At 41.1% G+C, this 27,903-nt stretch overlaps 1 protein-coding gene across 5 annotated transcripts in view; it reads left to right on the top strand.

The window, feature by feature from the left end:
- The window catches only part of PHKB (phosphorylase kinase regulatory subunit beta), a 94,807-nt gene that overhangs the window by 21,693 nt on the left and 45,211 nt on the right, over positions 1–27,903 (top strand). For all 5 annotated transcript variants that reach the window (XM_061347091.1, XM_061347092.1, XM_061347093.1 and 2 more), the window contains 5 exons: positions 3,218–3,333; positions 19,684–19,747; positions 23,982–24,077; positions 26,056–26,253; positions 26,994–27,051. In XM_061347091.1, the coding sequence (XP_061203075.1) occupies positions 3,218–3,333; positions 19,684–19,747; positions 23,982–24,077; positions 26,056–26,253; positions 26,994–27,051 (532 nt within the window). The remainder of the gene's footprint in view (positions 1–3,217; positions 3,334–19,683; positions 19,748–23,981; positions 24,078–26,055; positions 26,254–26,993; positions 27,052–27,903) is intronic.

Genomic DNA, 27,903 nt, shown 5'->3' with positions numbered 1-27,903 from the left:
AAGATTTAAAAGATCTGTTAGGATGGTTAAGTTCTAGTTATGTTTTTTTTCATGTTTCTTCTTATTTCAGCCTGTCAGTCAGTGCTTTCTGTCCAGTGGAATTTCAGTATCATAAATAATAGGATTAATTTTCTGGAAAGCTGAATCACTTTCTTCAAATACATATGAATCTTTGGGTGTGTTAAGAAGTTTCCTTGTATCTTTAATTTAAAATAATAACAATTTTATGTCTTGGTAAGAGATGTTTATAAGATTGTTAATTGTCCTGTAAATAAGATGATAATAGCCTTGGCTCAAGGACTAGTCATGTCAGGACAATCTGCTGTCCTGCTCTAAAATGGGGTGAGCCAGTGAGGAGGGGCACAAGAAGCTGAGAGGAAGCAGAGACAGGACACCTGACCCAAAGTAGCCAAAAGGGTATTCCATATCACAGCACATCATGCCCACTATATAAACTGGGGGAGTTACCTGGGAGGCCCACATCACTGCTGGGGTCAGGCTGGGTATCAATTGGCAGGTGATGAGCAATCGTATTGTGCATCACTTGTGTTTATTGTTTTCTTTTCCTTTTCCCCTTTTAGTTTCATATTCTCTCCCCTTGTTATTTCCCTTATCATTATTATTGGTGATGGTAGTAGTAGTGGTTTTGTATGGTACCTTAGTTACTGGACTGTTGTTATCTCAACCCATGGGGTTTACATTCTTCCAGTTCTGCCCATCTCTCCAGAGGCAGGGGCAAAGAAGAAAAGGAGTGAGCTAGCGGCCGCATGGTTCTGAGTTACTGGCTGGGCTTAAACCACGACAGCTAAGGAGAAGCCTAAATGATGCAACTTGTCTCCTTTCTCAGTTAGATTATATGATAGGTCTATATTATTTTCCTTGAATTGCCTTTATGTCTGTGAGGAGGCAAATGTATATGATGATATTTTTACTTAGCTTGACTTTTAATTTATATTATCCTCCAGATGTTTGCATGTCATAATAGAATCTGCAGAAAAAGTGCATGTGCATTGACTCTCCAGTCAGTGGATATTCTCTACTTCAATGTCAGGATGTAGTTTTCATTGCAACTTCGGCCTAGAAATCTATGGACTATGAATGTTTACATTAAGATTATCTTACCCCAGACCTGTATATTCTGATAGTCTCTGTATAGCTTCAACAGTTCCATATATTCTCAGATCTCATTAGCACCACATAATTATGGTATTTCCAAGTTTTCCTGTGTGTCTAGATAATATGCAAGATTGTGGCATTGGCAGCCCCATTGCTGTGCCAACTTGCTACCCAAGTGTCAAGTTGGATGTGTTTAGTGTCTTTCCTTTTATAGAGAGGGTTTTGAACCAGAGCTAGTGAAGTGGAAGGTACTGGCAGATGGTTGATATTTGGCAGGCTGTCTACATGGGTATGTTTGCACACAGAATTCTTGGTTCCAAATAATGCAGTCATTGTATACCAGGTTCTTTGATGTCAGGCATGGCAGCTGTGAGTGTGTTAACATCTAGTTGCATGTCTTTGCAGTTGGAAATTGAATTTAATCTCATCTTTTCAGCCATAGCAATGAGAATAGTATTTGATTGTGCAAATGGATGAATTTAAGAGCAGTTAGCTATACTTAAAACAGAGTGGCACTAGTATTTGCAGTCATTCATGTTGCCTGTGTATTCTTTATTACACCCTGCTCTCCACATGCTCGGTTTCTGGATAAATTAGCTTAACACACAGAATCCATAATTTCCGTAAGTGCTTTATCATTGACTTGGCTAAAGTATTTACATGCCACTGATGTGAATAGTTGCCTTCTGCAGACTTTGGTTTGCAACCAGTTATCTGATGCATTTTTTTTTTTTTTTTTCTGTAAATCTGCTGTTTGGAAGCCCTTAGTCTCATAAAGTATCTGTAATTGGCCATTTTTTTTTCTTGTGTTCTGAACGTCATCACTGGTTGAAAGTCACTGGTAAGATTATGTGTTTCTGTGTAGTGGTCCTTGCTTCTTCATTTAGCTGATACATCTGAATTTCAGTTACTGATAGATACAGGAGAAGCCCCACTCTTAATCACTGTGTATTCTAGCTTCATTCAGAAAGAGTTCCTGTCAATGCAAGCAAGTGCTGAATTACATGGATGAATAATGGTGGGCATCTTTAAAGACTGGAGCTGTTTCCTTGAAAATGCTAGCTGTGAAAAGATTTAGTGTAGAGAATATTGCACATGAGCACCGCACAGTGAAATTTTAGCAGAGAGATGTAATAAGTAGAGACAAAAATAAGAACAGAATTACATGTATCACTGATGGATTGCTATTAGCATAAAGAGTGTGTCTGAAATAGTAATATTTTGAGTTTTACAGAAAATTTGAGCGAAAAGGACAAAACAGGTAGGTATACAGGTAAATTAAGATTAAAACAAATAACTTCTAGTAAAAATTTGATTTTTATCTCATAGCCCATAAAAAAAAAATTAAGTAGCGCTTGACTGGACTAAAGTGGTTTGTCCTCTGTAGATCATAGAATCATAAAACGGTTTGGGTTGCAAAGGACCTTAAGATCATCCAGTTCCACCCCTCTGCCATGGGCAGGGGTGCCTTACACTAGACCATGTCACCCAAGGCCCTGTCCAGCCTGGCCTTGAACACTGCCAGTGATGGAGCATTTACAATGTCTTTAGGCAGCCTGTGCCAGTGCCTCACCACCCTCACAGTAAATAACTTCTTCCTAATATATAACCTTAACTTCCCCTTATTAAGTTTAAGCCCATTACCCCTTGTCCTATCAGTACAGTCCCTGATGAAATCCTTCTCCAACATCCTTGTAGGCCCCCTTCAGATACTGGAAGGCTGCTGTGAGGTCTCCGTGCAGATTTTCTTTAGGCTGAGCAGCTCCAACTTTTTTAGTTCATACGGGAGGTGCTTTATGCCCCATTATCATCCTCATGGTCCTCTTCTGGATGATCTCCAGCAGCTCCATGTTCTTCTTGTGTTGAGGGTACCAGAACTGCACATAGTGCTCCAAGTGGGGTCTCACTAGAGCAATATGACTGTGTTTATAGCCATTATAATATTCTCTTTTGCCACAGAAGTGTGGATAAACCCGTGTGTTGTGTTTGCGGTTAAATTTCCTGTAAGTTCTGTATAAAAATTAATCATCAATTTAACCTTTCTACAATGAAGAAACTCCAAATGTCTCTTGCAACAGTGTAAATGCTTTGTTTTCCATAGGTTTCCTTCATTCAAAATCTTGTCTTTTGTGTGGAAAGAGCCTATCGTGTGCCAGATTTTGGTGTCTGGGAAAGAGGAAGTAAATACAACAATGGCAGTCCAGAGCTGCATTCGAGGTATGTGAGCAAATGTAGTTCTTTCAGTCAAAGCAAGTAAATGTGATTTGAACAAAAAGAATTTGTGGGGTGAGTTAAAAATAGTTACTCATTAAAATACTGCTTGAGATAAATTAAAGTTCTCTAAAGACTAAGAGATGTATTTTGGGAAACTGTGAAGCGTAATTTCATCATCCTGTGCATGCTGAAATAACTACATAGATGCTTTCCTATTTGAATATTCAAACGCAATAATTATGTGCAGCTGCATGCGTATTATTGTGAAAATGGTATTCAGAACAGTTCAGAGTCTTGAGGCATGTGCAGTAGATTGTATACACAAAAATATTTAAAAATATCTTGGTTTAAGTGTTGAATTACGACTCTAAATTTTCTTATCTCCCACCATGCTGGGAGGAGTATGCTGAACACTGTAGGATAGCCTTTTCTACAAGTTCTGTTCCAGGTTCCTCAGATCCTACGAGTAACTGGGTGTTCTGACTCAGGTCCTGTGAGACATTTAGGAATGTTCTTAACATTTTAACATTAGAGTGGTCCAGTTCAGTTCAGTAGAATTGCTCACACATAGTCTATCTTGAAGGATCAAATCTGTAATCTGACAACTTGTTACTCTTGTTTTCTTCACACTTTGACTTCTGAGTTTTCATTATTCATAGAATGGCTATAGATTGCATATTGTAGGGTTTTTAAAATATTATTGGTCATCATAATATCACTGGCTTGCAAATAGTACACATGAATTTCTTACAATAGTTAGGGCTGGAAAGGCCCTTAGGATCATCTAGTTCCAACCCCCATGCCATGGGCACGGACACCTGACACTAAACCATGTCGCCCAAGGCTCTGTCCAAACTTATAGCACAGAGGTGAGACTGACTGGTCTGTAATTTCCCGGGTCATCCATTTTCCACTGCTTGAAAATGGGGGTTATATTTAGCTTCTTCCAGTCATTGGGAACTTCACGTGAGTGCCATGATTTTTCAAATATGATGGACAGTCGCCTACCAAATTCATTCACCAGCTCCTTCAGGACCCGCGGATGGATTTCATCAGGACCCATGCACTTGTGCACGTTCAGGTTTTTAAGATGATCTTGAGTAAGATCCTCTCCTACAGTGGGCCTAAGGTCTTCATTCTCACAGTCGTCTGCATCTGCCTTCCAAGACTTGGGTGGTGTGGTCAGAGCCTTTGCCAGTGAAGACTGAGGCAAAGAAGTCGTTAAGAATCTCAGCCTTCTCCAAATCCTGTGTAGCCAGTTCTCCCTACAGTTTCCAGGGACGGACCATGTTGTTCCTAGTCTTGTCTCTTATTCACTTCATACCTATAGAATCCCTTCCTGTTATCCTTAATATCCCTAGCCAAGTTTAATTCTAACGGGGCCTTAGTTTTCTTACCCTGGTCCCTAGCTTCCTGGACAACATCCTTGTGTTCTTCCCAGGCTGCCTGTCCTTGCTTCCACTTTTTATAAACTTTTTTTTTTTCCCTCGAAGTTTCCTCAGCAGCTCCTTATCCATCCAAGGGGGTCTCCTGGCCCTCCTGCTGCACTTCCTTCTAGTTGGGATGCAACACTCCTGAGCTTGTAGCAGGTGATCCTTGAATATCAACCGACAGTCTTGGGCCCCCCTGCCCTCTAGGGCTGTATCTCATGGAACCTTACTAAGCTTGTTCCTGAAAAGGCCAAAGTCTGCTCTCTTGAAGTCCAGGGCACTGAGCTTGCTGCACGCTCTTCTCACTGTCCTAAGGATCTTGATCTCAACCATTTCATGATTGCTGCAACCAAGGCTGCCCTGGAGCGTCACATTTCCAGCCTTCCCTGTTGGTGAGCATGAGGTCAAGCATGGCACCTCTCCTTGCTGGCTCCTCTATTACTTGCAGAAGGAAGTTGTCTTCCACACAATTGAGGAACCTCCTGGGTTGCTTGTGCCGGGCCGTACTGTCGCTCCAACAGATGTCAGGATGGGTGAAATCCCCCGTGAGGACAAGGGCCTGTGAGCGTGAGGCTGCTACTGTTTCTCTATAGAGCACTTCATCCACAGATTCGTCTTGATCAGGCGGTCTGTAACATATCCCCACAGTAATGTCTCCCATCGCTGTTTTCCCTTTAACCCTGACCCCCAAACTCTCTGTTCACTGATCACCCATCCCCAGAGAGTTCCATACTTTCCAGCCTATCACAGACATAAATAACAACTCCCCCTCCCTGTCTGCAGGGCCTGTCCTTTCTAAAGGGCCTGTTTCCTTCCATTCCAACACTCCAATCATAGGAGCCTATCCCACCATCTTTTTGTGGTAGTTATTATATCCCTGTAGATGTGCACACATCTCTAATTCCTCTTGTTTGTTCTCCATGCTGTGGGCTTTTGTATAAGAGGCATCTGACCCGGGGCTCCAAATGAAGCTGACTCATTGGTTGGAGCGACTGGAATATCTCTACATTGCTACATTCCAGTCGTTGCTATCAGCTGAATCTATGTTCTCATTTTAGAATGAAATACTTTTTCCTAGTCCATATACAGGCATGCATTTTAACCTGCAGATACAGTTATGTCATTGCAGCAAAACAGTGAATGACTATGGACACCTTACACATGTCATAGACCACGTCTATGGTCCGGCAAAATCTTGGATCAGATTATCCTGGAAGGCATGCTAAGTCACATGAAAAACAAGGTGGTTGATGACCGCCAGCATGGCTTCACTAAGGGGAAATCCTGTCTGGCCAATTTGGTGGCTACAGAACTGATGGACAGGGGTAGAGCAGTTGGTGTCATCTACCTGGATTCGTGCAAAGCATTTGACACTCTGCTGCATGGTATCAGTCTGATAGATGGAACCCTCTGTGGGTAAAGAACTGACTGGGTGGCCTCACGCAAAGAGTTGTGGTCAATGGCTCAATGTCCAGGGGGAGACCAGTAACAAGAGGTGTCCCTCAGGGATTGGTGTTGGGACCAGTCTTGTTTAACATCTTTGTGGCTGACATGGACAGTGGGATTGAGTGCGCCCTCAGCAAGTTTGCCGATGACACCACACTGTGTGATTCAGTTGATACACTGGAGGGAAGGAATGGCATCCAGAGAGACCTTGACACACTTGTGAGGTGGGCTGATGCCAACCATATGAAGTTTAACCATGCCAAGTGCGGGTCCTACAGCTGGGTGGGAGCAATCCCAGGCACAGCTGCAGGCTGGGCAGAGAAGAGATTCAGAGCAGCCCTGTGGAGAAGGGACTTCGGGGTGCTGGTCAATGAGAAAATGAACATGAGCTGGCTTCAGTGTGTGCTCAAAGCCCAGAAAGCCAGCCATATCCTGGGATGCATGAAAAGGAGTGTGGCCAGCAGGTCGAAGGAGGTGATCCTGCCCCTCTACTCTGCTCTCGTGAGACCTCACTTGGAGTATTGTATGCAGTTCTGGTGTCCTCAACATAAAAAAGACATGGAACTGTTGGAAGAAGTCCAGAGGAGGGCCACGAGGATGGTCAGGGGACTGGAGCACCTCCCGTATGAAGATAGGCTGAGAAAGTTGGGGCTGTTCAGCCTGGAGAAGAGAAGGCTGCATGGAGACCTCATAGCAGCCTTCCAGTATCTGAAGGGGGCCTATAGGGATGCTGGGGATGATCCTTAGGGACTGTAGTGACAGGACAAGGGGTAATGGGTTCAAGCTTAAACAGGGGAAGTTTAGATTGGATATAAGGAATAAATTCTTTCCTGTTAGGATGAGGCACTGGAATAGTTTGCCTGTGGAAGTTGTGAATGCTCCATCCCTGGCAGTGTTCAAGGCCAGTTTGGAGTAGGCCTTGGGTGACATAGTTTAGTGCAAGGTGTCCCTGCCCATGGCAGGGGGATTGGAACTAGATGATCTTAAGGTCCTTTCCATCCCTACTGTTCTATGCTTCTGTGTCACCCAAGGCCCCGTCCCACCTGGCCTTGAGCATTGCCAGCAATGGAGTATTTAACCACTTGTCACCCAAGGCCCCGTCCCACCTGGCCTTGAGCATTGGCAGCAATGGAGTATTTAACCACTTCTTTGGACAACCTGTGCCAGTGCCTCACCACCCTCACAGTAAAGAACTTCTACCTTATATCTAACCCAAACTTCCCCAGTTTAAGTTTAAACCCATTACCCCTTATTCTGTCACTGAAGTCATCTCCGGAGACTAGAGTTTCTGAGGAAGAGCCCCTCTCTAGCACGCTTGTAGCCCCCCTTCAAATATTGGAAGTCTGCTATGAGGTCTCCACTCAGATTTTTTTTCGGGCTGAGCAGCTCCCATTTTTTCAGCCTGTCTTTGTATGGGAGGTGCTTTACACCCCCTTATCATCCTCATGGCCCTCCTGGACAATCTCCAACAGTTCCATGTCTTTCTTATGTTGGGGGTGCTAGAACTGCACAGTGTACTCCAAGTGGCGTCTAATGAGAGCAGAGTCGAGAGGCAGGGTCACCTTCTTCAACCTGCTGGCCATACTCCTTTTGATGCAGCCCAAGACATGGTTGGTTTCTGGGCTGTCAGTGCACACTGAAGCTGGCTCATGTTCAGTTTCTTGTGGACCAGCAACCCTAAGTCGTCCTCCTCAGGGTTGCTCTGGATCATTTCTCTGCCCAACCTGTAGCTGTGTCTGGTATTTCCCCAACTTAGGTGTAGGACCTTGTGCTTTGCTTTGTTGAAGTTCATGAGGTTGGCACTGGCCTGCCTCTCAAGTGTATCAGGGTTCCTCTGGATCCCTTCCCATCCCTCCAGTGTATCAGCTGGACCACTCACCTTAGTGTGGTTGGCAGACTTGCTGAGGATACATCAATGTTTCCATGTTGCTGACAAAGCTTTTGAACAGGATCTGTCCCTACACTGACCTATGAGGGACAGCACTCGTCACGGTCCCCATATGGACGTTGAGCTCTTGACTGCAACTCTGTATGCAGCTTGTGTTTCCTGGTGTTTGCAGCATTCTGGTTATTCAGTATGTGAATTTCCTCCAGCGGAAACTGAACATTTTTTAAGTAGATGGAAATGGGCATAGTTTTGTCTTAATATAGACTGACAATTACTGGTTGGGTTTTCTAAGGGTGAAGTATTGTGAGGTGGACTGAGACAATATAACAGGTCATTGACCTGGCACAAAAGAAACAGGTCATTGACCTGGCAGTCTACGAAGTAGACTGTGGTTATCAAAACCAGGTATTGCCCCTATTTATCTTTCCTTGTGTGCTAGTTGATGCTCTGCTTCACTGTAGTCAGCAGACAATTTCCCTTGTTACCATAAATCAGAAAAAAATCAGAGGGCCTCATCCATACAGTTTGTGAATGCTTTCAGGGATGGTGATTCCACCACTTCCCTGAACAGCCTGTTCCAGTAACTGACCACCCTTCTGATGAAGAAATTTTTCCTAATACTGCGTCTGAACCTCCCATGGCACACCTTGAGGCTGTTTTATCTTGTCCTAGCACTTCTTACTTGGGAGAAGAGACTGACCCCAGCCTCACTACAACCTCCTTTTCAGGTAGATGTAGAGGATGATTAGGTCCCCTAGAGCTTTCACTTCTCCAGACTAAACACGCCCAGTTTCTGCAGCCATTCCTGATAAGACTTGCTCTCAGACCCTTCACCAGCTCTCTTGACCTTCTCTGGACCCACTCCAGCACCTCAACGTCTTTCTTGCAGTGAGGTGTCCAGAGTTGAACACAGTAGTCAAGGTGAAGCGCCAGCAGTGCCCAGTACAGAGGGATGATCACTTCCCTGGCTGTGCTGGCTGTGCTGTTTCTGATACAGGTTAGAATGCTGTTGGCCTTCTTGGCTGCCTGGGCACATCGCAGGCTCATGTTCAGCTCCATCAGTCAGCACTCCTTGGTCCTTTTTCGTGAGCAGCTTTCCAGTCACTCTTACCCAAGCCTGTAGCGTTGCATGGGGTTGTTGCGACCCAAATACAGGACCCAGCACTTTGCCTGATTGAACCTCACACCACTGGCCACTGACAATCGATCCAGCCTGTGCAGATCCCTCTGCAGAGCCTTTCTGTTCTTCAGCAAATCAACAAATCCCAGCCAACTTGGTGTCATCTGCAGTTTTACTGAGGATGCACTCGATCCCCTCATCCAGATCATCAAAGAAGATATTAGACAACACTGGCCCTAAAACTGAGCCCTAAGGGTCACCACTAATGACCAGTCTTAAGCTACTTGTGATACCATTTACCACCACTCTTTGGATTTACTCATCCAGGCAGTTTCCAAGCCAGTGAAGAATCCTGTTCAGGGCATGAGCAGCCAGTTTTTTGAGTACAATGCTGTGGGAGACAGTGTCAAATACTTTACTTAAATCCAAATAGACAATGTCTACAGCCTTTACTTCATCAATCAGGCTGGTCACCTTATTATGGAAGGAGATCAGGTTGGTCAAGCAGGACCTGCCCGTCATGAACACACGCTAGCTGAGCCTGATCACTGTTTTCCCACACATGCTTTATGATCTCACTTAGGATCAACTGCTCCATGACCTTCCTTGGCACTGAGGTCAGGCTGACAGGCCTATAATTCCCAGGGTCTTCCTTCCTGCCCTTTTTTGTAGAGAGGTGTCACACTGGCCAACCTCCAATCCCCTTGGACCAGAGAGACCAGAACTGCTTATACATGATGGAGAGTGGCTTAGAAAACTTCTCTGCCAGCTCCTTCAGCACTCTTGGGTGTAACCCATCCAGCCACATAGACGTACATATGTCTAAGTGAAGCAGGAAGTCTCTAACCATTTCTTCCTGAACTATGGGGAGTTCAGTCAGCTCCCTGTGTCTGCCATCCAGCTCAGTGGGCTGAGTACCCTGAGAATGGCTGGTGTGTCTATTAAAGACTGAGGCAAAAGCACCATTAAGTACCTCAAGTCTTTTCCTCATCCTCCATTACTAGGTTTCCCTTAGTACCCAGTAGAGGATTGAGGTTCTCCTTGGCTCTCCTTTTATTGCTAATATATTTGAAAAAGTACTTTTTATTATCTTTTATGGCAGTGGCCAGATTTAGTTTCATTTGTGCCTTTGCCTTTTTAACTTTCTCTCTATATAACATAACAACATCCTTACACATTTAGTGGGATGACTATCCCTTCTTCCACAGGTGATAAACTCTCTTTTCCTGAGTTTGAGGACTGTCTTCCTGTTCAGCCAGGCTGATGGTCTTCCCTGCTGGTTTGATTTTTGGCACATAGGGACCCCTTGCTCCTGCATCTTAAGGATTTAATTCTTGAAGAGTGTCCAGCCTACTTGGACCCTGTTGTTCTTCAATGTTTCCCATGGAATTCTGACAGCATCCTGAACAAGCCAAAGTTAGACCTCCAGAAGTCTAAGGTGCAGGTTTTGCTCATCTTCTTCCTGACTTCTCCAAGGACTGAAAATTCAGTTATATTGTGTTGCCTGAGATGGCCTCCAACCATTGCTTCACCCACCTATCCTTCTCTGTTTGTGAACAGTGTATCTAGCCATGCACCTCCCCTAGTTTGCTCACTCACTAGTTGCGTCGGGAAGTTACTTCCACACCCTCCAAGAACCTTCTGGACTGTTTCTTCTCTGCTGTGTTGTGCTTCCAGCAGACATCTGGTAGGTTGAAGTCCCGCATGAGAACAAGAGCAAGCGATTGTGAAATTTCTTCCAGTTGTGTGAAGAACACTTCATCTGTAGCTTCATCCTGGCTGGGTGGTCTATAACAGACTTCTACCAGGATATTAGCTTGATTGGCCTCCCTCTTGATCTTCACCCACAAGCATTGAGCCTTCTCACAACATTGAGTTCAATGCAGTCTATAGTCTTCGTGACATACAACGCAGCCCCACCATCTCTTTTTCCTGGCCTGTCCCTTCTGAAGAGCCTGTAGCCATCTACTGTAGCACTCCAATCAGGTGAATCATCCCACCACGTTTCTGTGATGGCAATTATGTCTTGATGCCCTGCTGTACAGTGGCTTCCAGCTCCTCCTTGTTGCCCATGCTGCAGGCATTGGCGCAGGTGCATTCTAGTTACCCTGTGAACCTGAACTCCCAACAGCAGCAGCACAGTACCTGATGGCTTATGTCTAGTGAGCCTGGTGTTACCCCTTCCCCCTTCAAACATAAAGCTCTCTCTATAAGCTCTGGTAGCTCCTGGGCTAGAATCCTTTTCCTGCTTTGGAACAGGCATAACCCATCTGCCACCAGCATGCCTGGTGCTGTATAAAACTGACCAGTGGTCAAAACCCCCGAATTCTGGCACTGACAGCAGTCATGGAGCCAGGAATTAATTAAATTTATTTTTCTGATGTAAACATTCCCATTATTTGCAAGTGGCAGGAGGGATGACAGCACTGATTGGGCCCCTGAACCAGTCACCCCAGTTCCCTGAAGTCCTTCTTGCATCCCCTCAGACTTCTTGATTTCCCACCTGGAAGATGAATAAAGGATAGTAGTCACAAGGCTGTACCAGACAAATGAGTTTTCTGTTGATATTTGTCACCCTAGCCTTGGAAGGCAGCAGCCTTCTCTGTGTGATCAGGTTGGCATATGGGACCCTCTGTTCCCCTTAGGGTGGAGTCACCGATCACCACCACTACTTTTTTTTTTTTTTTTTTTTTTTTAGTACATCTGATCATAATATGAGGTGTTCTCTGACTTTCCTGTGGGAACTCTTCTAACCTGGATGATCTGTTATCATCACCTTCCTCACTTTCCTGATCCTGAAGTACCAGGGCCTAGTATCTATTGTAAAGGGGTACTAGGGAATGTGACACGAGCTGGAGGGTAATATGCTGTCTACTCCAAGGAGTAACCTGTTTCCAACCTCCCTTGTCTCCTTGTCTTCCATCTGCCTGATGGCAAGAAGGTAGGGGATTCTGAAGTTCTTTTGTGTTGGGAGGCTGGCTTGCTACTCCCAGGGGTGGTAGGGTGTGGGTCCACCAGTCAAGCTCCTCCTTGGATTCCCTCAGGCCCCTTAGCTGTTCCACCTTCTCCCTTAGCTCTGACTCTATACAGAGCAAATCATCAGCCTGCTGACCTTTTAGGTTGCCACCACCTAACATTGCCAACAGGCTCTGTCACTTACTACAGCCAGACACCGGGACAATTACATGTTCTATATGGGACCTCTGTCTGGGTCGCCAGGCCCTTCCTGGCCAGCAGAGAAGACTTAGTTTTCTTTGCTTTCTGTCGAGAGAATGCCATCTTGAAGAACTTACCTGATGACCACTTGCTGAGCTCACCTCTGCAGACTGCTGGGCTACTGGACCGTTTCCACTCACCTGCCTGCTCGCCCTGCTGGTGCCAGCTGCTGCACTGTGCTCCATTCGCTGTGCTCCCAAGGATGGTGTTCCACCCACTCCGGGATGGCGTTGCCCCCTGTGAGTCAGCTGCTTGCGTCAGCAGAGCTGACGTCTTCTGGCCAAGTCCTGAGAAAGACTTGAGGCTCCTCTGGTGGCTGTTGCCATTCAGGGTCGAGACTCCTGGATGGTGTGTTTTCCTTATGCTCCGCTGCTGAAGGCTTAAAAAGATGTATTTAGACATTTTTGAGGAAAGCCCTGGGTACACTATAATATTCTTTATCCTTTATTACACTTCTGTTGTAATGTAGCTACCTGAGAGAGCTAAAAAAATTATTAAAATTTCAAGAAGTGATGATAACTAATTGGTTTTAGTCATAAATGATGTAGCTAAGTCTTCAGTGATTAAGGACTCCAGAGCAGTTACTTCAGTTTCAGCCTTGAATATGCTGTACTTTGGCCCTTAAAACTGACACTGTAAGCCTACATACTGTGTGTGTTTGCTTTCAGAATTTGAAGTTCATTCTGAAAGAGGCTTCCTTTTTAAAGAAGTCATTTTATAATATTAAGTCCATGAATTAACTGCAAATCATAGTCTGTGTTAGAAGATGCAGATATTTTAAGTTTTTACACAGTCTTGGTATTGTATCTTAGTACAGTTCAAAACACTTCTAGTAAATGGTGAATAGTGAAACACTCTGTTTACTAGGTATTCCCAGATGTATGCAAATTGATGTCTTCTGCTGCTTCAAAGGCAAGATTTGTAAAAGCTTTTAGTATAGTGTGATCTTTTTCCTATACTACTGAACTTCTGAAAAATTAATTTCTCCTGTAACCATCTGATCAAGGTGCTCAGGCATCTGCTGAGTACTTCTGCAAATTGTCTTTGACGTTTCTCATATGTACTGTGAGAATAATGTAGCTGCTGAAGTGCAGTGTCTTCACATACCAGATTTAAGACCTTAGAGCCTTGGATTTTGGTCTTCTCTGCAGTGCAGGTATATTATTATAGTGCTCTCTTTCCTTGGGCTATTTTGTCTAGTTATGAAATCATTATTGTGAGATAGTTTTGGGTTGTCTGTGGGTTTTTTTAACATCCCTTGTGATGTTTGATGTTCCAGTTGAACTGCAGAGTTATTGGGTGGAGGCAAGAAACTATAAATGGGAGGAGGATTAAAGATGTAGATGCTTTAAGGTGTGTTTTGATTAGCAGTTGCTAAGAGTATGCAAATATTAGTGCTTGACCTCACGTCAAGCTGAAGGGTAACTTACAAAAGTTACTGGGAATATGAATGATGTTTAAGTGAATTAATAATAATGCTTTTTTAGCAAGCAGGAAGTCTGATTTTCTAGGTTAGTCTCATCTTCCTCTGCCCAAAACTTGGATCAAATCAAATATTACCCATAGTCTTATGATTGCAAGACTGCTCTTGATAATCCTTGACAAATCACAGTAACTGGCAGCAAATTGGCCTACAGATTGCACCTAGGGAGGTTCAGTATGATGTAAGAAGAAACCTTTTCACTCACTTGAAGCACAGTGGAGTACCAGAGCAGGATACTCAAATGAAGTTACAGGTTCTCCATTCTTGGCAGGTTTCGAGACTTGTCTAGATGACGCTATGGTTTATTGTTACATCATTGAGATTTCATGTTGAACTAGATGAGTTTCATGTATCCTTTCCAACCAATGACTTCATGATCCTGTGAACTTTTCAGTGGACTATCTAACAAGGGTTTGGGTAAGACTTCGTTTTGGGGCCATCTCCAAGTAAGAATCTTTTTGTCTGAGAATAGAGTCTACCAGGTGAGCACATTGTGTTCACAGGGGGCTGCTGAGTAGAGGAAGGAACATATTTATCAAAATACATTTTGCTTTCAATTCATACTGTTGAAACAGTCAATTTTTTTTCATTATTAAATTGTAGAGTATAAAGAATGTATTTTCTATAGAAAGACATAAGCATAATACTATGAAACCTCTTTTCTAATTTGCTTAACAGGAAGGTATTAATCAGGAATGAAACACATGTCTGAAGTGTGATTATATTTCTGAAGTGTGGTGTGTTGTGTGACTGTTCAGTCTTCTGTGACATTCTTGATGCTGTGGCTGTTCTCAGACTTTTTTGGTTTTTAGAATAACTTTCTACTGTCAGTTACCCATGAAGCTTCTAGCGAAGTAGTACAGATGTGTACTGTGAAGAAAATTCTTGATACACCTCACGATATGAAGAAATATTACATGACATGGAAAAGAAAGCAGTATTCTAATGTTGAAGCATTTATATTTTCATTTGCAAGTAGTATTTGTGAGAGTACTGAAGTCTCCAGGATCTTTGAATACCTAGAGGTAGAAAAATACTGGTAAGTTGCAGTAAGTGTTATTGTAGAATAATAGGCTGAGGTTCTGTCATGGTTTAAGCCCAGCAGGCAACCCAGAACCATGCAGCCGCTTGCTCACTTCCCCCTTTCTTCCACCTTGCTCCCAGAGGGATGGGGAGGAGAATCAAAACTATGTAACTCCCACAGGTTGAGAAAAGAACAGTCCAGTAACTAAGGTATAACACAAAACCACTACTGCTACCACCAATAATGATCATCATCATCATGGCTTGACTTCGCGAACGAAGATTTGGGAAGGGCATTTACCCACGCTTACTACAGGTGCGCTGATGACTAAGAAGGCCAATGTGGGATAGGCAAATCCGGCTACAAAAAGCACAGCAGAAGGTCTCCTTGGGTGGAACAGGTGGGACACGATTCTTCCTGTGTTGTCTTTTCTCCTCGAGACTAGTTCTTCGTGAACTCTCAAAGGAGTCAGCGGCATTATGTATGGTGTGCCTCCAAGTCTCCCGATTGGAGGCCAAGGTGGACCACTGATGGTAGTCAATATGGCCAAGGCTAAGGCATTGTTTCAGGGAGTCCTTGTATCTCTTCTTTGGGGCACCTCTCTTGCGGCTACCGGTGGCAAGTTCACCGTAAAACACGATCTTGGGGAGGCGGTGATCCAACCAATAATGATAATGATGAGGGAAATAACAAAGGAAGAGAATAGAACTGCTCACCACCTGCTGACCAATACCCAGCCTGACCTGAGCAGTAATCTAGCCCTTCCTGGTACCTGACCCCAGTTTATATACTGGGCAATACATGCTCTGGTATGTAATAGCTCTTTGGCTAATTTGGGTCAGGTGTCCTTCCTCTGCTTCCTTCTGGCTTCAACTCCTCCGTGGCAGAGCATGAGGCTCAGAAAGTCCTTGGTCAGAGTAAACATTACTGAGCAACAACTAAAACCATCGGTGTTATCAGTGCTGTTCCCAGGCTGAAAGTCAAAAGCACAGCACTGCACCAGCTACTGAGAAGGAGAAAAATGACTGCTACTGCTGAATCCAGGGCAGTTTCTCAATGAATTCTTTGCCTTAGTCTTCATCCTCCCCAGTTCTTGGAAGGCAAATGCAGGGCCTGGGAGAGTAAAGATCTTAGACCCACTGTAGGCGAGGATTAGGTTCGAGATCATCTTAAGAACCAGAATTTGAACAAGTCCATGGGACCTGATGAAATCCATCCAGGGGTCCTGAAGGAGCTGGCAGATCAAGTTGCCAAGCCACTGTTCATCATATTTGAAAAATCATGGCACTCAGGTGAAGTTCCCGACGACTGGAAAAATGGAAATAAAACCCCCATTTTCAAGAAGGGGAAAAAGGATGACCCAGGGACTTACAGACCAGTCAGTCTCACCTCTGTGCCTGGCAAAATCTTGGAGCAAATTCTGCTGGAAAACATGCTAAGGTGCATGAAAAACAGCAAGGAGCTTGGTGACAGCCAGCATGGCTTCACCAAGGGGAAATCCTGCCTGACCAATTTGGTGGCCTTCATCAGAGGGACTACAGAACTGATGCGTAGGAGCAGAGCAGTTGAGGTCATCTAACTGGACCTGTGCAAAGTGTTCGACACTATCCTGCATTGCATCCTTGTTTCAAAATTTGAGAGACATCAATCAGCTGCTCAGAGCAGAACTTAGTAAACCAAATCATCTTTCTTTTGTTGAACCATTTAGAATTAAATTCCATGAGTACTATTTCTGGCAGGGTTTCAGAAAGAAACATGGAGGCTTATAAACCTGTGGTAATAGCTAAAAAAGAATTCTGGAGTCTGAAATCGGTGTCTACAGTACTTGTAATATTGAAAGCAAGCCATGTATTTAAACAGTATTTAAAGTAAACAAATGCTGTAACTGCACTGATTTTACATTTTTTCCATTATCTTCAGTAATTTCTGTGTAAATTATAATTGGATCCCATCAATTGTGGATTGGCTAGTAAACATTTGAGTATTGATATTTTACATTGGTAAACAGTTCAAATCAGTTTATTTCCAGTAAGGTGAAAAGTTTGCTCTGATCCCTAGATGCTGCATGGAGTAAAGAAGAATAAAGGTTAAAGCACAGTTCCTGTGTGCAGTTTCCTGACAATCTGGTTGCTTTATTTTTTTATGACAAATAGTGAAGTTGTTTGTCCATGCTGTCACAACTCCTCTTACACAGAAGTTGGGGATTAGAGAGTATTTTCTGAGTATTTTTTCTAATGCAGTGCTACTTCATTATTTATCTTTATAAACAAAATATCTGGGGCTGTCTTGTCCAGAATGTACATTTTTGTAACTGCTGTTAATTTTGTTTTTCCCTGCAAGCGGAGTGTAGCCCTCAGACTCTTAAGAATGCTTCAATTTTATAATCATGACTATCTCCTTGCCAGTGTTGTTCTCTTGTTGTCTGGTCACATGGATCCTCTGACAGACTTTTCCCCCCTCCACTTTCGTTATTTGGCAGTACAGCATAATTTGTATTCCAAAGATGGCAAGAAAAAGGAAAGTGTGGTTGGTCAAGTGGATAATCAGTTTTAGAGAAAGAAGAATATAAACTTTTAAAACCTTTTTTTCTCCAGTGTTCCTCCGGGGTGGCTTTTTTTAAGCATATTTCATGGAATTACTATGTTAATAAATAAACTATTAAATGGCATATTCCTTTTTTCCCAGGCTCTTTCAAATTCTTTAAACTTCAGGCTTTTCAAACATGTATACGTAGCAGTGCAGATGTTTGAGAGTTCTTTTTGTGTGTGTGTGTGTGTGTGTGTGTGTGTTTAGGTTTGTTTTGTTTTATTTTTTTTCCAAATTTGGGTATTGTGCCCAGTTGGAAAAAAACAAGGTAGCTGCATCTGAGTGATTGTTACCTGAGGACAGCATGAACAACTTTCTCTCCTGTATAGGAAAAGGCTTTATGGAAAGATGAACCTTTCAGTTGTTTCCATTCATTTTAACCTTGCTAAGGTGAGAGGCTTCCTGCAGTGTTGATCTGTGCCCTTAACTCTGAATCTTTTGTCGTGTCAGCCTGATTCTGTTTTTTTCTTTTTTTCCCTTTTGATATATGGCTTCGGATTTGTTGAGTTTTAAAGATAACAAGGTAGACATACTTTTCTGTTACTATGCTGTCTTCCTTTTCTATTATTGTCATTTTAAACTAAAAATATTTCAAATTAATTGCAAACTACTTAGAAAGCAGAGCTGCTATCTAAAGAAATGGGCAGTTAGGGAGAAAGATGAAAGTTGATTCTGAAGGAGAAGCTTCAAAACTGGGACAGACATTTAGGTGTCAATAAATCACTGCATTTGTTTATGTAGAAACAAAGCAGAGACAGATAAAGATACCTTGTCAGAGGCGCTATAGTGGAGACAAAGGCATATTTTAAAGTTTAGTTTTATGAGTAAAACTGGGAGAATTACACTAGGCTATAGTGGGCTTTTTGTGTTAGTTTGTTTGGATTTTTTTACTGGATGCTCTTTTTTACCAGGTCACCTAAAAAAAGTTAAAAGATACTTGTTTAATCTGTTAGACTTTTGTGGTATATCTAGTTGCTATACTTTTATGTCACCAGTTAGTAAGAAGTGCAAAATCCTTTCCCTACTTGAAATGCTTGTGTTCGATGTAAGAACTGTCAGAAATCTGGTAGTATTGTATATTACGTTTTTAAACTCTGTGGTGGACTAGCTCATTTATTATTTTACTTTTTGATGCCCTGTGACTTTAACATGTAGGATTTTTGAATCGATGTGCAGAAATTGAGTCTCTTATGTGAGTATGTTAATGCTTTTGCTTCTCATTGCAGTTGAATGGGCACAAGAGAAGTTGCCTAACTATTTCAAAATTTTGCTGTCATCATATTTCTTATAAACCTGTCAAATGCATGTAGGTATCTGTTAGTTTATCTTGAGCTTTTCTTTAAAAACAAACAAGCGAGACCCCCAAAACCAAAATCAACCAAAGTGTATGTGTGCATTGAGAAGGACTAGGATTTTTTTTAATGCAAGGAAAGTAAGATACTACCTTTTCTAATAAAAAGGCCTCATAAAGGTCTTCTTGTGTATATTTTTATATGTACTATGTAGTTTTCATAATCTAATAAATTTTAGTATATATTTTGATTTTAAAATTATTATTAGCGGTTTTAGTACTTAGTGTCTTTAAGCATGAGCTTGATAACTTGAAGGGTCTTGTTTTCTTTGCGGTGCATACTAGTCATGAAGTAAGTCAAACAAAAGATGTTTCACTATATGGTTGACATCAGAAAGTTCTCCTTTTCTGAATCCAGATTGATGAGCTCTTTTATTATATTGAAAGTTAGTCAGAAATCAGTCCTTTAAATTTTAACGCTGGAGAGTTAGGTTGAAAAATTGTGCTGAAATAAATTTTCTGTTAATACACTATTAGCAAGACCTTGAAATATATGCCAGATGACTAGTAGCAAGGTGGTGGTGAGCTGAAGTATTTTTTCCAGCTAGTCTCTGACATTTGAGGACAAATGCTGAAAACTGTTTAAAGCAAACAAACAGACCTCCCCACACAACCAAAACACCCTAAAACAACCCACCACCAGACCACCCTAAGTTTGCTGTTTCATCGCTTCATTAACATAAAGGTTAAATATGAAATTAAAATCAAGAAAAGATCATACCTCTGGAAGTTGTCAGATGTGTTGGATTTTTTTGTATGTGCTTGAATTATGATACCTCTGTTTTTTTATTGTCTTTTTGTTTTCTCAGCTCTGTGGGGCTGGCAAAAGCAGCTTTAGAAGCAATTAATGGTTTCAATCTCTTTGGAAAACAGGTAATACAAATGTTTGTTTTCTCTCATTAAAGAAGTCAGTTTGGAAACTGCTCCTGTTTCATGTACAGAATTCAGTAGTGGCCTTAAGGAACAAGAATTACTTACATTTATTTAAAAAAATTCTAAAATTATCACAGCTTATTCTGAAAACGAGTTGGTTGGTTGTAATACAGTATACCTCTACCTACAGCCATTACCTTACTTCTGTCTTCTTCCTTCATATGTCTTTTGATCCATATATTAAAGAAGGTACTTGTATGTAATTCCACTGTTTTACTGATTTTTAATTTCATTATGTTGCATAGTAATGAAATCTTCAATTTTCCCATCAGATGGCTTGGATCAGTTAAGAAAGCAAGCATTTTCTTAGCTTTTTATCTCTGACTTGTATTCCCCTTCTACGTGCATCTTTTTTTTAGGTGTCTCTCTACAGTAGCCTGTAGCTAAAATAAACGAATATGCTTCCAGATTAATAGTCCAGAAAATATGGAGATAGAAAAGTCATTGTCAAGCTATTGGTGCTATTAACGAATGGAAATGGGGGGTAGGAGTGCAGCTAAAGAAAGCTGGATAGTGTCAGTGTGTGTAGAATAGTTGGAAAACTTGTTGGTGAGTTTTGTCTGTATGTTGTGAGAAGGGAAGGTAGGTTAGTCACAATGAAGTGGGCTTAGTATGCTAAGTAAAGCTTTCTATATGACAGTGATTCCTTGGAATCTTGTCCTTTTTTATTTGTAACTGGTGGACCTTGATCACATGCTCAAATGTCTGTATCGTCAGAAAGTAAACATTACTTGATGAAACAGGCTTTATCTCTTCTTAGGGCTGAATAGCATTCAAAACTTAGTTTAAAAAAATAGTATGCCAAATGTCTGTATCATCACAAATTAAACATTAATCGATGAAACGGGCTTTATCTCTTAGGGCTGAATAGCATTCAAAACTTAGTTTAAAAAAATGGTGTGCATTTACATGAGTAGCGTATTTATTTTTTCTTTCTTCAGTTAGGTGATGTACAGTCCTTTTGAACTTTTGTAATTTTATATTGTGAACTTCACAGAATAGTTTGGATTGGAAGGCACCTTAAAGGTCATGTAGTTCCAAACCCTTGAAGTTATATTTGTTTAATTTTTGAATAAAGTTTCTGCATATTCTTGGTGGCTTCAGGCTGCAGTATGTATTTTTTTTTTAATATCTGTGCTCTCCTTTTATCTTGTAAGTCAGATTGCAAATATAGCTGTTGCAGATATACTTGTTTAAATGCACTGCTTTGCCATAAGGTAAATAGTATAAAGGAGAGAAGTTGTAAATGGTGAGTAAAGGAAATTCTCAGGTGCTCTTTGTGTGAGGTAATGAGTATAAGCTAATGAGTGTAAACTATAAAAGTGTAACTTGGAGACAGTCCAAATTATGTTCCAAGTTCCCTTCTGTACTGCTTGATTTGTTAAAACATTCCTAGTTATTTGTGTTGCCATTTTTCTATTGGTAAAATGGAACACATGGATCAAAACAACAATATAGAGTAATTGTAAGCACTGTCAAACAAAAAGTTCTTCCTTATGGTTTATTCACCTAAAACTAAACGTTAAACTAAAACTTTTTAGACCTATTCAGATGCCTGTGATGAAAACTGTAAGTTACAATTTGATTTAAATAGTAAGCAGCTGATCTAGAAGTACAGTCTATTAAAAAACTTAACTACTGATGAAAAGCTGTAGCACTTATTGTTATTAGAACCTTCTTTGTCTTATGCCATAAAACAGGAGAACCTCCTAAACAAGGATTTCTGATTCTGTAGACTTAGGCATTCAGTATTTGTGGAGAGGTTTGTGAGGGTTTGGGTTTAGTTTGTGGAGGGGGTTTTTTGCATCTATGTATTTGTACTAGTACTGTGGTGAGTTGTTGTGTTTAGAATCCACTCCTCAGGAAATTTTGATGGCTGTTTGCCTCAGTGGAGAAGTATTAGAGTGCTCTTTATGCATACACAGATGCACTGTTTCAAAAAGACTTAGCCATTTGGTCTTGTTTTGATTTACTCTATATACATCGTAAAAGCTGAAGTTATGCATTAAGAGCTAGGAGCTAGTAAGGATCTTAAACAATGATCAGACATTATGCACACATTGTCTGTGTTTCAGAAGAAAACATCTACAATCTTTACCTTCTTCACACTCTTGAGCACCAAGAGTTGCTAAGCCACTGTCCATGATATTTGAACAATCGTGGCAGTCAGGTGAAGTTCCAGACAACTGCTAAAAGGGAAGTATAACCGCCATTTTCAAGAAGGGGAAAATTAGTGACCCAGGGAACTACAGACCAGTCCGTCTCATCTCTGTGCCTGGCAAAATCTTGGAGCAGATTCTCCTGCAAGGCATGCTAAGGCACATGAAAAACAATGAGGTGCTTGGTGACAGCCAGCGTGGCTTCACTAAGGGGAAATCCTGCCTAACTAATTTGATGGCCTTCTCTGATGGGGCTACGGAATTGAAGGACAGAGGTAGAGCAGTTGATGTCATCTACCTGGGCTTGTGCAAAGCATTCAGCACTGTCCCACACGACATCCTTGCCTCTAAATTGGAGAGACATCAGTTTGATGGATGGACTGCTTGGTGGATAAAGAACTGGCTGGATGGCCGCACACGAAGAGTTGTGGTCAATGGCTCAGTGTCTGGCTGGAGACCAGTAACAAGTGGTGTCCCTCAGGGATCGGTGTTGGGACCAGTCTTGTTCAGCATCTTTGTCAGTGACATGGACAGTGGGATTGAGTGTGCCTTCAGCAAGTTTGCCAATGACACCAAGCTGTGTGGTTCGGTTGATATGCTGGAGGGAAGGAATGCCATCCAGAGGCACCTTGACACGCTTGTGAGGTGGGCTGATGCCAACCTCACGAAGTTTAACCATGACAAGTGCAAGGCCCTATCCCTGGGTGGGAGCAATCCCAGACACAGCTACAGGTTGGGTAGAGAAGAGATTCAGAGCAGCCCTGCAGAGAAGGACTTGGGGGTGTTGGTCGATGAGAAAATGAACATGAGCTGGCTTTGGTGTGCGCTTGCAGCCCAGAAAGCCAACCGTATCCTGGGCTGCATCAAAAGGAGCACGACCAGCAGGTCGAAAGAGGTGATCCTGCCCCTTTATTCTGCTCTCGTGAGACCTCACCTGGAGTATCGTGTGCAGTTCTGGTGTCCTCAACGTAAAAAGACATGGAACTGTTGGAACAAGTCCAGAGGAGGGCCACGAGGATGGTCAGGGGGCTGGAGCCCCTCCCATATGAAGAATGATGGGGAGGGACTCTTCATTAGGGACTGTAGTGATATGACAAGGGGTAATGGATTAAAACTTAAACAGGGAAAGTTTAGGTTGAATTTAAGGAGGAAATTCTTTCCTGTTAGGGTGGTGAGGCACTGGAATAGGTTGCCCAAGGAGGTTGTGAATGCTCCATGCCTGGCAGTGTCCGAGGCCAGGTTGGACAGAGCCTTGGATGGCACAGTTCAGTGTGAGGTGTCCCTGCCCACGGCAGGGGGGTTGGAACTTGATGATCTTAAGGTCCTTTCCAGCCCTACCTATTGTATGATTCTATAGCATACTGCACTGAGTTTCCAAGAAGCAACCTACTGATATTATTTTTTGTTGATCCTGTTTGAACAGTATTTCAGCTGCAGGAATTTTTCTGAGTGTTTCAGGAAGTGTCAAAAAGTAGACAGATGCACTGTAAAACTACAGAATCTTACTAGGAAATGGGTCTTGCTAAGGAGTAGATGCTGATAACAGGTATTGCACTAGCTGAAAAGCAGGACATTTTTATTTGCTAAGAAAGCATTTTTCCAAAGCACTACCTCAGGTAAATATCCAATTATTTGTGTTCTAAGGGACTTGTAAGGAAATATCACTATTTGGAACACTTCCTTCAGTCACAAACAGGGACAACTGTTTTGTGGGGTTCTTTTGTCCTTATACAATAATTATTTTTGCAGGAATTAATGGAAGAATTCATAGCTTTAATGAATCATATAATTCATAATCAGTATTAGATAAAGCCATTGGATTCAGGTTTATTTAAATACGTTTGCACATATAAAATATTTTCAGTTTGATGTTGTGTTACATTTTCTGATTAAAATTACCTGTAGCCAGACTATTACAACATAACCTAAATAAAAGCAAAGAACCAGTTAGTTTCAACAGGAGATGATAGCCTTTCTTCCCTTCCACTTAAATAAATTTGGTGTTCTGTTTACAGGGCTGCTCTTGGTCTGTTATATTTGTGGATTTTGATGCCCATAACCGTAACAGGCAGACTCTCTGTTCATTGCTACCTCGCGAGTCAAGGTCTCATGTAAGTAATTACTTGAAATTCACCTTAACAGTGTGGAAAAAGAAAATGGATACAAACATAATCCTTAGTTCTATGGTGGCCATTAAGTTCTGCTTAGGACAAGACATTTGCTGGGAAGATGTTATATTTTTGCTTCCTAAATGTCACTGTGATGTAGGTGTTTCTCTGAAGTGCAACTAAAATGGCATTTTTTATTTTATAAATTTTTAAGTTAAAGTGGCAGCCTGTTGGTAGCTTTCTAAACAAATTTAAAATGAACTGCAGTAACTTAAGTAGGGGTTGCAGTCTTGATGATTGTTTTTCTTTTGGTCTAGTTTCCATTATATAGTCACTTCCTGTTTTTTTTAATACCTTGATTTAGCATTAATTTGTTCTTTTGTCTAGAAAATAACGCCTTTAAGGCTGGTTTATTATAAATTGCTGAATAAAGAAGATTTCTTCTTATTATAAGCTACTGCTACAAATAAGTATTTCCCCAGTGAGTAAATCTAAGTGACATAGACTAAAAATATCTTACTTAAGTACTCGCATGAAAGGTAAATTTGTTCTTCGAAAATCAGTAATTTAAAATGAGTGATAATAAAGAATCATAGAATAGTTCGGGTTGGAGGCACCTTCAGAGATCATCTGGTCCAACCCCCTCTATGGGCAGGGACACCTTCAACTAGGTCAGATAGCCCAGAGCCACGTTTAGGCTGGCCTTGAATGTCTGGAGGGATAGCACATCTACCACCTCTCTGGGCAACCTGTGCCAGTGTTATACCCTCATTTCTTTATCACATCCAGCTCAGATCTGTCTTTTAGTTTAAAACCATCACCCCTCATCACATTATAAGGATGTGTGGTGACTTGTACCCTGCTCTAAGGGGGCGTTGACCTGCCTGTCTGGCTCCCCACAACACCCTTGGTCTTTCCCTTTCCTGCCTTGTTAGCCACTGATAGCACCAGGAGTTGCGATTTTTTTGTTCATTCTGGGGTATAGTGACATTTTTATTCATGAAACAGACTATTAATCTTCAACATTAGTAGTTTACTTGTGTAGAAGAATTATAGCAGAGTTGTGATACTAGATAATAAAAATAAAAGGCACTGTCAGCTACTTTTGTGGAGTCTACTGGTCTTTTAGAACTCTTGCTGTTTATTAGTCGCTGAAGACTTGAAATATTTAAAGAGAAGGTGGTTTCGTAAATTATTCATGCTATGAAAGCAATCTTTGTGTCCTTATTTTTCCTTTTATTGGTTCTCATTAATAATATTGCCACAAATGGGTATTTTAAATGGCTGAGTATTTTGGATGTATCAGCAGAAAGGAGTATCAGAACAGTGCATGATACCTGAATTAAAATTACTTCTATTTGTATTTCTGCAAGCTTACTTGTACAGGTAATGCACTAGTTAGTAATCTGTGATTTTAATCATGGTAGTTGTACATGGTTCCTGAGAAATGCTGCTCATATTTTTTCTGGAAAACATTCCCGTATCACCTTAATTGTAAATCAGATGGGCTTGTTTGTTACAGCACCTGAAGAACATTCCTGAAGAAGCTTTTCAGAAATGATGGTTTAATCATAGTTACTTCTCAGCATTGCACCTTTATAAAATGTGATTATTCTTGAGCATGGAATACCAAAATGTTTGTGTTGCCTCCAGGAATAACCTGGAGGATACTTTGGGTTTCTAAGCCCACAAAGTTCAGGAATGTATTGCCTTACTTGCTACAGATTATCAACTGTAAATCAGGTTAGATTCTGGGTCAGATGAGATCTCCTTTAAATCATATACCCGAATATCGTGTTTGTCATTTATCCTTATGCATCTTTAGTATGTCTTGTACTCTAATGTATTTGCTCTGCAGTTTTGATAATGTTCCAAATGTATATTTCAGTAGTAAGTTAAACAGGTTTTGTTTTGTGCGTCAAATAATTGTCAGAGATCTAATTGAATTTGTCATATGCTATTTCTCCCTCTCCTTCTACAGAATACTGATGCAGCTCTTCTGCCCTGTCTTAGTTATCCTGCATTTGCTTTGGATGATGAGGTTTTGTTCAGTCAAACACTAGATAAAATTATTAGAAAATTGAAAGGAAAATATGGGTTTAAAAGATTTCTGAGAGATGGGTATGGAACAGCACTGGAGGACAAAACGCGACGTTATTATAAACCAGCAGAAATTAAGGTAAAAGCATATGTGGCCTATGTAAGGACAAACGAACAACAAAAAAACAACAGAAAACTTGCACCAAAACAAAATCCCCTTCCCCATCATCCCCCCCCCAAAAAAGAAAAGAAATAGTAAACCAAACCAGACACACCCACCAGTATTTGCAGTTAGAATTGCACAGTGATGCCTAATTGCTTCAAGTGAAAGGAGGTGCATTTTGTAGTTTGTCATGTGCAGTTTTGAGAGAGTGCTAAGTCAGCAAGTTGGTTGTTGATTGTTTTGTAGTGAATGTGCTTCCATGTGCATTTAGGGTACAGCTGATTTCACATAAATAAGGAAATTATTTATTATTTTAATTTCACGGCTGCCTACAGCCTGAGTGTATAGAAAACAATGCTGCTTTTGACCACAATATTTATCAGTAAAGGTTATCTAAATCAAAATTTACGTTTCTTTCCTCCCCAGTAGTTTCTGGAAAAGAAAGCATAGATTATATAAAAATATATAAAAATATATAGATTATATAAAAATTCTGCTTGAGTATGAGGCAGAGGACAGTTAAAGTGCCCATGAATTAAGAAGCTGTAACCTAAATGAGAAGCTGATGTCTTTGAAAAATATTTTGTTGCTTTGTAATTTTTTTTTTGTTTGTATTTTGTTGCTTTGAAATTATTCAATGGGATACTCAAATATATTTCTAAAAAAAAACCAAAAAAAAAGAGATTAAATGTCTGATTAATTTTTATTCTTTTCAGCTTTTTGATGGCATTGAGTGTGAATTCCCTCTGTTTTTTATTTTCATGATAATTGATGGTAAGTATAGCTTTACATTCTTGTTCTTTAAAGGCATTTGAGAGATGAGCCCTTAGTGGAAAGGTACAAAATGATTGTCCTGTCCTGCCAAAATAAATTGTAATGCAGTGACACTAAATATCTCAGCGGTGTATTAAGTTACTGAATATCTAGGTAACTCCTGAGAACTGGATTTTGTTACATGTGTAATGGTGGGACAGTGCTTCGTTCAGTAAGGAAGGAGAGTGTCCTGTAAATTATAGCCCCTAATCCCTCGGTTTTTTCACATCAGCAAAATTTCTTTCATCATTTACTTTTTTAAAGATTAGCAGAGCATGGTCAAGTAACTATATATGTACTTGTCTTTTCTCTTGTAAGTCAAACTAATTAGTCTTCAACTTTCCTGGTTTCTCAATGACAGCCTTTTAGGTTTTCTTAGACATGGAGAGTTAAAACAGTTCTGGTAGTAGGTATTACTGAATTACTGAATTGATTATGCATTTTTTAATAGTACTAAGTAGTAGTATTATATTAGTATTATGTAATTATATTGGTGTTGTTATTATATAGTAATATTATTATAATAGTATTGTTTTATTCTTCATGGATGATGATTGTTACTATCCAACTGTTGTCTAGATGATTCTTGATATCAAAGCAATTGTATTATCACATAAGTGTTATCTTATCATCCCCTATAGCATCAGCCAATAAGATTAAATTACAGATATTCAGAATATCGTATTTTCAGAAAACTTGAGCATGTTCTGGCTGTGCTCAAGTGTTTTGAAATAGTTCAGCAGCATGTCACTTAACAGTCTTTTCTGTGTGCAAACTTTTACTGTGTTTGTTTCTTGTAACAAGTGATTTCAT

This window comes from Neopsephotus bourkii, unplaced genomic scaffold (genome assembly GCF_033783945.1).
Source record: "Neopsephotus bourkii isolate Nb327-2 ecotype Australia unplaced genomic scaffold, CSIRO-AGI_Nbou_v1 NB_297, whole genome shotgun sequence".
NCBI classification, from domain to species: Eukaryota; Metazoa; Chordata; class Aves; order Psittaciformes; family Psittacidae; genus Neopsephotus; species Neopsephotus bourkii.
This window is presented reverse-complemented; position numbering and strand designations above follow the sequence as displayed.